Source organism: Ailuropoda melanoleuca, chromosome 6 (assembly GCF_002007445.2).
Source record: "Ailuropoda melanoleuca isolate Jingjing chromosome 6, ASM200744v2, whole genome shotgun sequence".
NCBI lineage: Eukaryota > Metazoa > Chordata > Mammalia > Carnivora > Ursidae > Ailuropoda > Ailuropoda melanoleuca.
Genome location: NC_048223.1, coordinates 16,852,496 through 16,868,500, shown reverse-complemented (window position 1 = coordinate 16,868,500; position 16,005 = coordinate 16,852,496). Strand labels below are relative to the sequence as shown.

General features: G+C 35.0%; 1 protein-coding gene across 1 annotated transcript in view; it reads left to right on the top strand.

Moving 5' to 3' along the window:
* Window positions 1–16,005, top strand: part of ATP2C1 (ATPase secretory pathway Ca2+ transporting 1) — a 169,312-nt gene that overhangs the window by 76,479 nt on the left and 76,828 nt on the right. Inside the window, exons 2-6 of the mRNA XM_034662009.1 lie at window positions 5,707–5,817; window positions 8,139–8,255; window positions 10,807–10,896; window positions 12,826–12,861; window positions 15,954–16,003. Of these exons, the coding sequence (XP_034517900.1) occupies window positions 5,707–5,817; window positions 8,139–8,255; window positions 10,807–10,896; window positions 12,826–12,861; window positions 15,954–16,003 (404 nt within the window). The remainder of the gene's footprint in view (window positions 1–5,706; window positions 5,818–8,138; window positions 8,256–10,806; window positions 10,897–12,825; window positions 12,862–15,953; window positions 16,004–16,005) is intronic.

The following is a 16,005-nucleotide window of genomic DNA, read 5'->3' as shown; positions in this document are numbered from 1 at the left end:
TCTGGCTACTATAACAAAATATAGACTGGGAGGCTTAGATAACAGACTTTAATTTCTCACAGATCTAGAAGCTGGGGAGGAGGGATGGGAAAGAGGGAGAGGAGACACAAATGTATGCTCTCTGGCGTCTCTTATAAGGGCACTAATACCATCATGAGGGCTGTACCCTCATGACCTAATTACCTCACAGAGGCCCCATATCTCAATACCGTTAAACTGGGGGTTAGGACTTCAACATGTGTATTTGGTGGGAACAATTTGATCCATGGCAATCCCCATATAATTCTAATTTGTATCAGAATTGGGAACTTATGTATAACAGTGCTTAGACTCAATATATGAGTGAATCACCTGATTATATCGTTAAAATGCAAATTTGGGTTCAGTAGGTCTGTGATGGAGCTGATACACATAGGATCTATATTTAACTGAATTATTTGATATGTCTCAAAGATGTAAAAGTTTTTGCAGTTTTTAAATACATCCAATTAAAAACTCTATAGCTTGTCTTAATGTCTGAGTAGATCTGGGTCATTAATGGAAGTAGAAGTGCATAGTAAAATACTTACTTCATTCTAGCCAGATTGGCCTACTCACATACAGAGTAGATTTCTATTGCTCTGGCTTTTACCAGTGTTCATCTCTTGTTTAAAACACTTCCTTGGCAGGTGTTAACCATTCCCTGATACCCATTTTTAACGGCTTATTACTTCAGGGGAGTTTTCCCAGAATTCTGAGGGCTGTAACAGTCTTCCCCTCCTGAATTTTCAGACTGACTGACTTGCATTGTCATGATTTGACTATTTTATGGCAAATCTTACATGTGTATGTTTTGGTATGACATGGCTCTCCAACTAGAGGTATAGACTATGGACTGTGGTGGTGTGCTTATTAGTTTCATGAGTTAAATAATCCAAGGTGTAGATCTAAAAAATGCCATTATTTAAAACAATGTAAAGCAACTATGCAGAGATTAAGCTATAGTTAAGCCCAGGTTATTTTTAGGGTGAGGTAGGAGATAAGCAAATACCTAGTGTCTGAAACCTGGGACAACAGATAATGAACTTTCGTAGTAACAAATGAAGGACATAAAATTGCTTCTTAAGATGATTTACCTTAACTAAATTTATGTGATTTGCCTGTGTTTTATTGTTCTTAAAATCAAAGTGTTATTGAATCACTCAGATTGTTCCAAGATGAAGACACTCCCCTCATTTAGCCAGAGAAAATGACATGTTTGTATAATAGCATAATTTTATATACAGATATATAAATATATAAAATAGCTGCCAAACTCTTCCATAGCACCTGCACCTTTTAACAGCTCTGCCAACAGTATAGGAAGGTTCCAGTTTCTCTGTATGCTCTCCAACACTCTTTATTGTCTCTCTTTTTTACCTTGGTCATCCTAGTGGATGTGAAGTGCTATCTCATTGTGGTTTTGATGTGTATTTTCCTCATGCTTAATGATGGAAGATCTTCTCATGTGCTTATTTGTCATTTGTATATCTTCTTTGTAGAAATATACAGATCTTTTACTCATTTCAAAATTGGATTATGTCTTTTTATTATTGGATTATGAGAGTTTATATGTTGTAGGTACAGGCTCTTTATCAGCTAAATGACTTGCAAATGTTTTCTCTCATTCTGTGGGTTGTCCTTTTCACTTTCTTGTTGGTGTCCTTTGCAGCACAAAACTTTTTAATTTTGATGATGTTCAGTCTTTTTTTGTTTCTTGTACGTTTGGTACCATGTTTGAGAAACCATGGTCAAGATTTAAGCCTAGGTTGTCTTCTAAGAGTTTAATAGTTTAAGTTCTTACATTTAGGTCTTTGATCTATTTTGAGTTAATCTTTGTATATACAGTGTGAGGGAAGGGTCCAGCTTTATGCTTTTTTTTATGTGGATATCTAGTTGCCACAGCACCATTTGTTAAAAAGGGTATTCCAGTATTCTTTACCATGTTGAATAGCATTAGTATTTAGCATGTAAGACAAGCTAGAAATCTAGTATAATTCTTTGATACATGTATCTAGTTCATCATCATGTATTGTTATTTTTACCTCTACATCTGTTTCTGCACTCCACCACCCTTGTCCAAGCTACATTTATCTCTTGTTTAGACGTATGTAATAGTGTCCAAACTGGTGTGTTTTCACCACTCTTATTCTGTGTGTTTTTAATTTTCCAACTCGTGCCTTTTATTTATTTACTTTTAAGATCACAGTGCAGGGCCTTCCATTTGCCCTTAGGATTAAGACAAATTCCATAATAGGGCCCTGTAGGATCCCCACTTACTTCTTTAGCCTTTTTTTGCTTTATATGTCCTCCTAATTTTTTTAATCCAGATCATTCTGAGAAGAATATTTCCATATGGTTCTTTCTACCACAGCTACCAACATTCTAATTCCAGAAGTTGGTTGGCTAGAAACTCACGCTTTGGTTTTGGTGTTCCCTCTTTCACATGGCAGTTCTTCATATATTTAGAGGGTTATCATCATGTCCCTTCAGTGTCTTACCCATTATTGAGCAAAATGGTCTTACTTTCTTCTATTGAGATTTTCAGCTCTTTTGGGCCCATGGAATGCTCATGAAGGATTTTATGGAGAGTGTATTCCAACATAGACCCTGTCTTTTGTAACAACTACCAAAAGATTACTTTAAAAAGATTTTATGAGAAAGGCTCTTGTACTGCGTATTGGGTACTTGAGATGGCAGTTTCCACTATATAGGTTTATCGATTTGAAATAAGGACATTCAGTGGTTCTAAAACGTGTGCAACATTTTTGCAATTTCCAGTATTTTCTTTAAGGTTTTAAATTTCTTAATTACGTAAAAATATGCTTTAAATAATTTCAAGACTTCGTTTTGTATGAAAGAAAGGTAATTTGTCTCCAGTTTCCTCAGAATTTTTAGTTACTAGTAATTTTCTTGTTAAGATTAGAAAAATCCTTCCACTTCTTGCTTTATTTATTTATTTATTTATTTATTTATTTATTTATTTTGTTATGTTAGTCACCATACAGTACTTCATTAGTTTTTGATGTAGTGTTCCGTGATTCATTGTTTGCGCATAACACCCAGTGCTCACTGCAATATGTGCCATCCTTAATACCCATCACCATGCTAACCCATCCCCCCAACCCCCTCCCCTCTGAAACCCTCAGTTTGTTTCGTGGGGTTCATAGCCTCTCATGGTTCCTCTCCCCTTCTGATTTCCCTCCCTTTATTTTTCCCTTCCTTCTCCTTATGTCCTCCATGCTATTCCTTATGTTCCACATATAAGTGAAACCATATGATAATTGTCTGCTTCTCAGCTTGACTTATTTCACTTAGCATAATCCCCTCCAGTTCCATCCATGTTGATGCAAATGGTGGGTATTCATCCTTTCTGATGGCTGAGTAGTATTCCGTTACATATGGACCACATCTTCTTTATCCATTCATCCTTTGAAGGGCATCTCAGCTCCTTCCACAGTTTGGCTATTGTGGACATTGCTGCTACGAACATTGGGGTGCATGTGCCCCTTCTTTTCACTACATCTATATCTTTGGGGTAAATACTCAGTGGTACAATTACTGGGTCATAGAGTAGGTCTGTTTTAACTTTTTGAGGAACCTCCATACTGTTTTCCAAAGTAGCTGTACCAACTTGCATTCCAACCAGCAGTGTAAAAGGGTTCCCCTTTCTCTACATCCTCTCCAACATTTGTTGTTTCCTGCCTTATTAATTTTTGCCATTCTAACTGGTGTAATGTTATCTCAGTGTGGTTTTCATTTGAATTTCCCTCATAGCTAATGATGTTGAACATTTTTTCATGTGTCTTTTAGCCATTCGTATGTCTTCTTTGGAGAAGTGTCTGTTAAGTCTTCTGCCCATTTTTTGACTTGATTATATTGTTTTTTTTTGTTAAAGATTAGAAATTCTTTATAGATCTTGGATACCAGCCCTTTATCTGTAATGTCATTTGCAAATATCTTCTTCCATTCCGTGGGTTGCCTCTGTCTTGTTGACTGTTCCTTTGCTGCGCAGAAGCTTTTTATCTTGATGAAATCCCAAAAGTTCATTTCTGCTTTTGTTTCCCTTGCCTTTGGGGACATGTCTTGAAAGAAGTTGCTGTGGCCGATATCAGAGGTTGCTGCCTATGTTCTCTTCTAGGATTTTGATGGATTCCTGTTTCACATTGAGGTCTTTCATCCATTCAGAGTTTATCTTTGTGTATGGTGTAAGAGAATGGTCGAGTTTCATTCTTCTGTATATAGCTGTCCACCACTTCTTGCTTTAAAGTACTTAAACATTTTAAATAGATTAGAAAACATGTATGTATTTGATTGTTCCAGAACTCAGTTACACAAAGGGAGTACTTTTTTTCCCACAGCAATTTACTATTTTTTGGAGTAAGTGTAAAGATTTTTTTATGTACACAGACTTCTATAATGGCAGCATACAGGTCTCTATTATTATCTTTAATAATAGAAACTGAAGTTATTCTTTGATCAATCTCATTTGTTGTCTTAAAGAAGTGTTGTGTCCAAAAAATTTTAGGGAAATACTTTATCCTAAAAATGTTGATTATCCAAGGTTGAAAGCATTCCATCTGAAAGTTTAAAGACGTGTGCCTTGGCAGTAAGAGGATCACTTCAGTTTCAATATTATTTTACGGTTTCAGTATTTTAAGAAGTGGAGGTATAGCAACTGAAATGTTTTCTTCGCTAAAGTTTCTGTGGGGAGATTTTGTCTCACTTTCTTCTACTTACTCAAAACTTTTTGTCTATAAGGAATCTGTCAGCTTAGGACCCAAGACAAGTCTGGATTGGGGATTTATTTCTGGAAGTGTGTTAAATAAACACTTTTCTGTAGATACTTGCTTATGAAGCTGCATCAAGTAGATACCATGGTTACCACCATCTCTGTGATTTACTCTGTCTCTTTACAGCCCCTTCCCTAACTGTGCATCCTCTGCTTGTGTGGTCTCTTTTGCTCTTTGTTTTCCTGCTAATTTGGGAATGGCTTTTTTTTTTTTTTTTAAAGATTTTTATTTATTTATTCGACAGAGATAGAGACAGCCAGCGAGAGAGGGAACACAAACAGGGGGAGTGGGAGAGGAAGAAGCAGGCTCATAGCAGAAGAGCCTGATGTGGGGCTCTATCCCATAATGCCGGGATCACGCCCTGAGCCGAAGGCAGACGCTTAACCGCTGTGCCACCCATGGCTTTTTAAATCTGACTTGCTGTCCTGGTGCTTATGGAGAGTAGCCAGGTGTTTTTCTGGACAGTTAAAAAACGGCCTGACCAACAGGAGTAGTTAAAATGGAGAAAGCTTAGCTGTTCTCTGTCTTTCCTGTTAAACATAATGAGTTTAGAGGATTATGACTACATGTAATTCTCAGGATCTGCTAGACGGGACATCTGTTTTACTTTTTACTCATTACATTGCCGTAGAAATAGCATCTTTTTTATTTAATGTGGAAATTATTTTGTGTTCTAGCTGGTACTGGTGGCTTAATTTTTGAGATATGCTTTCTGGAGAAATAGCTCATGGTTAGTAGAAAATTATCTTACTAGGACTAGATATTATTATTCTAAAGATGTTTGTTTTCTAACTGGAAACTAACTTTCTGTGAATATTTGAATTTTCATTTATTCTGGACTACATTCCAATATTTTGGTAGATTCAGATATTTTTCCTTTGGTTTTATTTGCTAGGTTGCACGTTTCCAAAAAATTCCTAATGGTGAAAATGAGACAATGATTCCTGTATTGACATCAAAAAAAGCAAGTGAATTACCAGTCAGTGAAGTTGCAAGCATTCTCCAAGTAAGTACTTGGTGGGGAGGAAGGGAATAGATAGTAAAATCAGTCATTTATCAGTCAGGTAAATGCCATCCAATAGAATTTTCTCCAATGACATAAATGTGGTGTTCTGCACTGTTCAGTACAGTAGCCAGTAGTTAAATATGACTACTGAGTACTTGAAGTGTGGATATTTAAGTAAGGAACTGAAATTAATTTAATTTTATTTTTATTCATTAAAATTTACATGGCTGCATGTGGCTGATTGCTAACCTGATTGGACAGTGCAGCTCTAGGTCATGAGCATTGCCAGGAACTATTAATGCTGTGTAAGGATTAGTTGGATTAATAAAATAATCAATTTATTAAGATAAGTAGAGTTAGAGGAGTTTATCGTTTTTTTGTGTTTTCTAAAGTAAAGTAAAAGGTAAGTATAAGACGGACTGCAAGTAAACTTTAATTGCTTATGTAATTTAATCTCTTCCTAGTTTTAAAAGCACAATCTAAAGAAACATGAATACTGTTTTTTTATTTTTCCTTCAAAATTCACGTATTTTAATGATGGCATTAAAAACATTGGATATCTATTTTTTGAGGGTTTTTTGGTTGTATTTATATTGTTTTAAAACCGTTTATTTTAAATATTTTTAAGTGTTGCGAGACTGTTCTCAAACTCTATTGTAAAGCTTTTGGCCAGAGAAACTGATTATTTCAGGGATGCAGGTAATTTCATTCTTAATTGGTAGTTATGATAATAAATCATGAGAAACAGTGATTCTTCCAAGTTTCTCAAACCCAATTCCAACATGCTCGGGGAGGGGGTTCTCCCACACACAACACCAACCAATTCTTTGACACCCAATAATTTAACTCAATTCTAACAATATCTACCCAGAGATAACATCAAATTCCATAGGTTAAGGGTTCAGCCCTAGAAGACTGCCCCTTACTCCTGACTTCAGAAGTCAGTCACAGGCCCCAGGCTGTTACCTATGCTTCTCACCTACCCACTGCAGTTTAGAGGTTCCTCCTTAGGTTCATTTAATTTTTCTAGAGTGGCTCAAAGAGCTCAGGGAAACACTTACGTTTATCAATTTATTAAAGGGATATGATAAAGTATATAAATCAACAGCGAGATGAAGAGATACATAGGTCTGGTATGGGGAAGGGCTGGGAGCTTCCATGTCCTCTCCAGGTGTACCATTCTCCCCAGTCTCCATGTTTTCACCAACCTGGAAACTCTCCAAATCTAGTTCTTTTGGGGTTTTATGGGGGCTTCATTGCTTAGTAATGATTGACTGAGTCATTGGCCTTTGGCTGATTCAATCTCCATCCTCTCTCCTCCTCAGAGGTGAGGGAGGATGTTGGTGGGGGTGCTAGCACTGAACCCTGTAATCATGTGGTTGGTCCTCTTGTCTACTAGCTGCTGCTCTTGGGTTGAGTCCAAAAGTCACCTTCATTAACACAACAAAAGACACCTTTATTGCCATCATCCCAGGAAATTCCAAGGGTTTTAGGATCTGTGAGCCAGCAACCCTGGAAGAAGACCATATACAAATGAGAAATATTTTGGTCATCTGACCAGATAACATATATATTTCTTATAAATTACAATATTGCAGTGACTGAAGAATGTAGGTGGTGTTCATAGAACATAATTATTTTCAGTAATTCAGGAACTACAAATTATCTGCTTGAAATAATTACACAGTCCAAGAGTAAAAAGTAATACCAATCTGAGGGTTTCGATAGGCTCAGAGAACAAGAAAGGCAGTTATGGTCCATTGAATGTTCTTTTGGAGAAACTAATTTTAGAAAATAAAACAATGAGAGCAAAGAAAGCTAATTAAAACGTACTGATATTTTGTTTTCTGTAAGTCATGTGATTGGTTCTTGTTTATTTCTCTCCTCCCAGAGAAAATCATTAAGTTTTTTGTTTATTAAACTGTACCTTATTGCTTATATTAAAAAAAAAGTGCTAATGTAATATCATATGTTACCTATACATCAATACATTTTTTTTAATCAAGGTGTAATTTAAATGAAATAGTGTACCCATATTAACGGAACAGTTTACATTTTGGCAAATGTTAACCACCACCAGAATTAAGATATGGAACACTTTCATCACTCCTGAAGTTCCCTCAGGTCCCCCTGCAGTTAATCTTTCTAAGTAGATTTTGCTCTTGGCCCCAAGCAACCACGGATAATGCTTTTTATTACAACAGATTAGATTTGACTGTTGTATAAGTTCTTATAAATATGAACATACAATATGTACCCTAGTGTTTTTCTTCTTTTGTTCTCTAACATTTTTAGTAACTTCTATATGTAAAATCTAACAGGCTGATCTTCAGAATGGTCTGAACAAATGTGAAGTAAGTCATAGGCGAGCCTTCCATGGCTGGAATGAGTTTGATATCAGTGAAGATGAGCCACTATGGAAGAAATATATTTCTCAGGTGAGATATTTTTATTTCCTCCTCTGCTGTGTAATTCACACGTATTTTTGTTAGTGTAGTTGTTTACTTTTGTGAAGTTTGTTTTTGTGGAGAAAGAAAATAATTTGTAAAAATTTTTTTTACCTATATTTTTTCTGTTTGGGTTTGCTGTTAAGTTGGAACTTCTATAATTTTTAGTGTGCAAATCTTTATGAATGTATAATATGGAGTGATACTGTGAACAGTAGTTTCCTTTACAGATGTCTACCTTACACTTGTTTTATTATAAGGAATGCTAATGTTTTTTAAAGTAATATGGTCAGCTTAGAAAATGTAGTAGAAATAAGGTAGTTTGAATCCAGACTGCCTGGGTACAAATTCTTTCTTTCTTACTAGCTATATGATCTTTATTATCCTTTTAGTCTTATCTATAACATGAGGATAATAATTTTAGGAGATTATAAGTTATCAATAAATAAAAGCTATTTTAAATTATATTTTGTCAACATCCTAATCTTTTCAGAAAGACTTATTTTAGGATTTTCTTTTATCTTGATAACAAGTATGTTAGTGTGAAAAGTTCCAAGAATCCTGTGGCCAGTGTTCACCTAGTAGGGTTAGTTTGCCAAAAAAGTTCTTTTTATTTTTACTTATTTATTTTTTAGCAAGCTCTTTTTAGTAAAGAAAACTTCTAATGCCTTCTCAGTACAGTTTTTTGTTTGTTTTTTTAAAGATCTATGTGTAACTTTTCTAAAGGGCCTATTAATGTGCCCAAATTTATCAGTTTTGATAAAAAACTCATTTTGCAGATGTGTTTGTCTAAAGTGGAAAACGTGAATTTTTAGAGATTAAAAGAACCTTGTGTTTGTGTGTATCTGTTATGTGTTTGTATTTTTTATATGCATGTTTTTATTCTCACATTTACCACATATCCACATTACCTAAAACTTTAGGAAGTTCATTCTGGATTTATAAACTCCGATGATTGGACTTATTACTAGGCAGTATAATTTAATGTTTTACTTTCTTATTCCTGTTTCAATGCTTGACTACCTGCATCATGGGATTGCTGTGAGAATGAAACAGAAGTAGTGTAATACAGTTAAGCACAAGCAGCAATTAACAGTAAATATCAATTGTTAATCATAAAGCACTGGGTGACTTTCTATTCCTCTACAAAGAACACTGAATTTGTTGCTTTGCAAACATTTGCCTGGAGCCTGCCATTAATCAAGTGGTGTGCTTGCTACCGTGGCGCAGCTATTTTAGAGGTTAGAATAAAAAAGCCCATGGGTCTTGTCCTCAAATTGTTATGATAAGAACTAACATCTGAAGAGGGCTTTATGGTTCACGCAGTGTTTTAATATACATTCTTAGTTAATTTTTACCACACTCTTGGTATAAGGTAGTGTTTTACTGATGAGGAACTTGGGTCATACACAAGTGACAGGAGCCGAATTTAAACCCAGGTACTCTGATTCAGTCAAGTGTGTGTGGTTTGTCAACCCTGAACCATATTGCAGTTGTAGTTTTAGTTTGCTAGAGTAGTGATTTTCAATCCTCTAGGCGTTAGAATCACTTGGGGAGTGCTTAAAAAATGCTGAAGCCTGGGTCCTCTGCCCAGAGATTCTGATTTAATTGGTCTGGTGTGAACCTAGGCATTTGTTAGAAGTTCTTCCCATGATTCTGATGTGAAGCAGGGTCGGAACCACAGTGCCGGGGAATGGAGGCATATAGGGAGTGGGAGGTGATGGCATCTGACCTCGCTGCTGTGGTATCTAGGGGCTGGGGCTCTCTGATGGGATGAATTCTTTGTAGTCTAGATACTTTGCACCTTTAACAGTGATTGGCACCACTTCATCAGAGGAAGAGGTTCTGGCAACAGAGCTCTGATGTTTAAGGAGTAGGATGTCCAACTGGAAGAATTCAGGGTGGCTCTGGTGCTTGGTCATTTAAGTGCTGCCTGGTTGGGTTGATGGTATGGTTCTGTTTCTTTAGATACTATTGCCTCTGCCAGACAGATATTAGGAAAACCAGCATTTGGAAAACCTCCAGCTTCTGTGGAGTGGCTCTTACTGTTGACTCTTAGCTGATGAAGGGGATTATTTCTGGGGTGTGTAGATCAACCACAGAATTGTAATCTGTGCTAATTTATTAAGTATAGGAATGTTTGGATCTCATAATTTAGCTGTTGTACCCAGTGTTCACCTAAATCTTTATCTTAAAAATCATTTTCCACTTATTCTAGCCTCAGTAGAAATTCAGACCAGCTGTATTTATTAAATTTATGTACACGTGTACCATAAGGAATTGGTAAATTCTTAGTTTAAAGTATTGATACTTAATTTTCTTTTCTTCTGAAAAGGAACTGTTATGAAATGGTGACTTTTAAATGTAGATAAATGTAAATACTTTTTTTGTTAATTGAAGAGACGTATGATGTCTCATTCAAATGTAGACTCATAATTTTCTAATCATGCCTCAGCAGTTTATTTTCTTAAGTTTTTGTTGTGATGGAACACAACTACCATTCATACAAAACCATTTAATTGCTGTTTGTTTTCACTTTCAGTTTAAAAATCCCCTTATTATGCTGCTTCTGGCTTCCGCAGTCATCAGTGTTTTAATGCATCAGTTTGATGATGCTGTCAGTATCACTGTGGTAAGAGAAAATAATGTATATTTTTAAACTGTTGGATAATCATTTAAAATTAGGATTGGCTTTTTTATTTTGGAAAATGAATTGAGACGTTCCTAATGTTTTTTCAGGTTTTTTGTTAATATCCAAATTCTGCATTTTGTTGCAGTAATCTCAAGTAATGAGTTCAAGGGTCTGTGATTGGCACTCATGAGAATTATTTAACAACCTTATAATTTTACAGATTTGAAATATTTTATAATAAATTTCTGGTTAAAATTTCAGTTTAGTTTACTTTCTGTTGTGAATGTTTTAACTAATTGTGAACTGAAACCTGATGATTATGAAATTAAAAATATTACTTAACAATGTACACTATTTACTATGTAAGATTTTATTCTTTCTGGCTAGGCTGTTATAGCTTTCATTGAGAGTTTCCTCTTTTTTCTTGTCCTCTGTTTTATTGTAGTATAAAAATTTATAGCGAGTACAAGCATTGATTAAAGCAAATATATTTATGCTTAAGAACACAGTAGAAATTAATATAGAGCTGCAGTTCTTGAGCTCTTGCTTGTGGACTCCCAGTGTCTCTAAGACCCTTTCATGGAGCGTGTAAGGTCCAAACTATATACTAAAACATTATTTTTGCTTTGGATATTTGCATCAGTGGTGCAAAAGCAATGGCAGGTAAAACTGTGTTGACTCAAGTCAAAATAATGGCCCCAAACTGTACTAATGGTCATTGTTTTCTTTCATTGTTTCTCTTAGGAGTGTTTTTCATAAAGCAGTAAAAATTAATTTCATTAAATCTTGACAGTTGAGTACATACCTTTTGAATATTCTGTGTAATAAAATGGGAAATATGCATAAAAAACTTAATGAATATTGAGGTACAATGGTTGTTTCACGGAAGGCCGATTGTGGTGAGCTGAACTAGGCTTTATACTAGTAAGAATGAATAATAGACAAACTTGGTTATTAAGATTTGGGTAACTGACATACTTTTTTAAGGAAGTGAGTGAAATGAAACTATCACTTCAAGAAAGATAAACAGCATTTATTGCCAGTGATAAAGTTCAAGCTTTTAAGTGATACTTAGAATTTCTCAAGATATTTAAAGATTTGAATAACCAATTTGATTTATTTGAATAACCAAGTAAATCAGTATTTTCTAAATGAACAGTGTAAGATGTTACAGTGTTTTCAGTGATCAAAGATCCATTCAAATTGAAAATAGATCAATGAATTTTACTATAATAGATTATGAAAAGTTCATTGATACAGTTTAGATTCTACATTGCAAATTACTCTAAGTAACTAACACTTGTTTAATTTTGATGTGGTAGTTAAGAAGAATATCCGCAATCTGAAAAAGCTTTTCCAACAATATCGGTATGAGATTAGGTTTTCTTCCTATATACTTCAGCCTAATCAGCGTAGGACAATAGATTAAATGCAGAAGCAAATGTGAGGATCTAGCTTTGTATTAAGGCAGACATTAAAGGTAGAAAAATTGAAAGCACTTGCACTTTTCTCACAAATTTTTTTATTTGGAAAGTGTATTTTTCATAAAAAATGTTGTATGTGTCAATATGCAATGGTTTTATTTTTAGATGAATTAATAAGGAGGAATTAAAACTGAGCAATTGAAAAAGTATTAAATTATGGTAAATATCAATAGATTATATCCCACATAAAAGCTGGTCCTCAGTTTGTGAGAGCAGAAAGGAATCTTGAGATCAAATTTGAGAAGTTGTCCTAGGGGAGGCAAGCCACTGTTGGCTTTCAGTTTTTCCCCTAAGGCAGAGTTGTGATTTCTTCCCCAGCTGATCTCAGTGCTTAGTGTCTGGTATCTAGGGACTGCAGATAGAGTTAGAAAAATAAAACATGATTAACATTTATTTCTGGAATTACAGTGTGTGCTTTAAAAGGTTGTTTCTTTGTTTTGTATAGGCAATACTTATCGTCGTCACGGTTGCCTTTGTTCAGGTGAGTAGGTGGCCTATTTTGTCAGCATGAAAATGGTATTTTAGTTAATTGCTTAAAAAAACTAAGGTGGGTTATGGGAAAATCTGTGGTTATTGGGGGATGGTAATATTAGTCAGAACAATTCATTCTTTGTTTTTGAAATGATTTCAGAAACTCAGTTCTCCAGGGATCTTTGTGGAACTAACTAGACTGCTTTGATTTAGATAGTATAGTAGCATGAAGAAAATGTAGTTTTTTATTTGATGAAATTAAAGGTAATTGAAGCAGATGGAAACGAAAAGCACAGTAATAGAAATAAAGTCCAGCAACAGTTTAAAAAACTTTTTCCAATTAAAAAATTGGGCCAGGTTTAAATTCCTCATTTCCTACACAGAAAGAATGTTCTGATCTGGATCAAACTTCCAATTCAGCATAGGCATTGAAACAGTAAATAAAACATATCATGAGGAACCCCTTTGAAAAATGAAATGTGAACAATGTGGAGATAATGTCAGGATTTTAATCGCAAGTGTAGGCATATATAAAAACATAGGCTTAGTTTTATATAACTTCATATTTTAGAGCAATGTTGGCAGGTCCCATTTTATTAGCTAAAAGTTTTAAAGCATAGTTAATAAGAATAGAAGGATTGGGGTACCTGCCTGGCTCAGTTGGTGGAGTGTGTGACTCTGGATCTCAGAGTTGTGAGTTCGAGTCCCACATTGGGTATAAAGATTACTCAAAAATAAAATCTAAAAAAAAAAAAAAAAAGGACTATTCTAGTTTAGGGAAAAATGTTATGTGTGACACTCAAGTTCATGTTTTGACTCTCAAGACTGTATTTGAAGTGATTGTGGTTATTTTCACATCTGTGGTTAATTCCTTGGCTATTTCCTGTCATTATCCCGGCTTTCTATGGCAATCTCTAATTTAGTAAGTTATTAGTTTACAGTAGCTCACTGTAGAAAAGTCAGTTGTAATCAGGTTATCTGCAGCAAGTTTGTGAGCTCCATCAGTAGACCCTCAGGGATTCTGTTTCCAGGGATTCTTCTTGCTTAGAACATACAAAAGTTGCCCTGGGGCAGGTGGAGCTCGTTAGTCTAGCAGAGGTCCTTCTAGGCTGGTCATCATTCAAGGCAGCTCTTCATTCAGACATGTGGGTGGTACTACCCACTCAACCAGTAACTGGAACCCTCTTGCATCTTTAATAATGCTTAAGAAATATGGAGTGACTTTCTTTACAGGGATTCCTACAGTATTATCACTATGGATAAGAAGACTTTTGCTTGTTCTGTTGGTACCTGGAGAGCACCCACCTCAAAAAAATCCTACAAAATTGTGATTTAAATGTAGTGTGGGATTTTCCACAAAGATCGCATGTTATACACTGAATGCAATGGCGGAAACCATCTGCTAAATATCTCTGTGGTAGGTTCAGTTGATGGAAAACTCCAGAAAGAATCGAAACATGAAAAGCCCAGTTTCAGATTGGTAGGTCTGGTTTCTTATACATACATTAGCCTTTTCCCCAAATGTGCCTTGAAATCAACAAAATATTGTATAAACTGCAATTAAAAACCTCTGAAAAGGTCGTATTTGCTTCCACTTGAACTTATCATAATGCTTTGCTAGAAAATTACCAAAACTCTGAAATTGTCCATGATTTATCTTATTTAGTATTTGTATTTTTATCTGGGTTTTAGGGGGATATTGTATATTTTTATATTTGTGTCTACCCTTTTTTCCTTCTCTTTCAAATCTCCATTTCTCACCCCATTGTATACCCTCACAGCTGTGAAAATAGCTAATTTGCTTTATACTGTCATACATTGATGCCACCTTACAATAAACTTAAAATATAACTTTTAAGTGTTCATTAGAGATGGCCATCAGGTTTTTAGTGATATGTTAAAAGGTCATTTTGATACAGAAGTATCTCTGTAGTTATAGGGAGTGAAGCCTAAGAAGTCTGCAAAGGGATGTAAAGACTGGGCAGCTTTTATGTCATTTATTACTAGGATCTAGTATTGGTGAGTGTTTTCTAGCCTTCTGTGGAATTTTTGGGTAAAACTTCCAAATCCCTTAATATCCTTGTTACGGTTGGGGAGGGGTGTCTTAGAATTTTAATATTTCGGGTTTGCCTCGCTCTCACATTTGTTCCTCTTGCCTAAGTAAATACTGATTTAATTCTAAGTTACTCTTATATAGCTTTGCATTTGCTATTTCAAAAAGTTTCTGATGGGTGTGAAATTTTGAATAGTATTAGCACTGCAGTCATTTCAAAACACTCCCCAGCTTTCACTCCCACTACTCAGACTTTTCCCTTTTTAAATTTAGATCAAAAGATTGGTGTATTTAGTGCAGAAATGAGACAAAAATAGTGGTGATGTTATGTGAAGCAAGACTGCCCGTAGAAACGTGGACTAAGTAGTATGGTGAGATGAAAGATGTTTCTGACCCTCAGCTTTGATTATATGCATAGAGAAATGCTGGAGCATCACAGATTTAGGGCTGCTGAGAGTATCCCCTTTTGGATAATTCAGGGTGATGGGAAAGGTATCTGTGAAATTAGTGCCAGCCACAGCTCACTTTATTTAACAAATGTTCTTTCTACGCAAAGTTACTCCATAAACCTTTGCAGTAAGCATGTGCTTAAATCCTCAAAGCAGATGTTGCTTATAGTTAATTGTCTTTGACGTCTTTGGTCATTAAACACTAGAAGTAAAATTATCTTAATCACGAGGCTCAATGATTTTAACTTTTAATGACTGAAAATTATATACTTTTTGGACACACTAATGAGTGTTCTTTATTTTCTTATAAATAAACTGACCTAAGGCTTCACATTGAATATTAACATATAAAATTGGTAATATTTAATTGTCAGAATTGTTTGGCCACTATAATTTAACATTATTTAATAAGGGATAAACTTTTATGTGTTAGGAATGTAAGTTCAAGTAAAGGAAAAGATAAGAACTGGGGGAAGTTTTTAAAACATGAGAGTATTATTTACTTAAGTCTAACATGGAATGTGTGCATAGGAACATATGTATTTGCATTTCTTTATAAATGTTTTCTCTTAATATTCTGCTTTTTTTTTTTATAACTAGGAATATCGTTCAGAAAAATCTCTTGAAGAACTGAGTAAACTTATGCCACCAG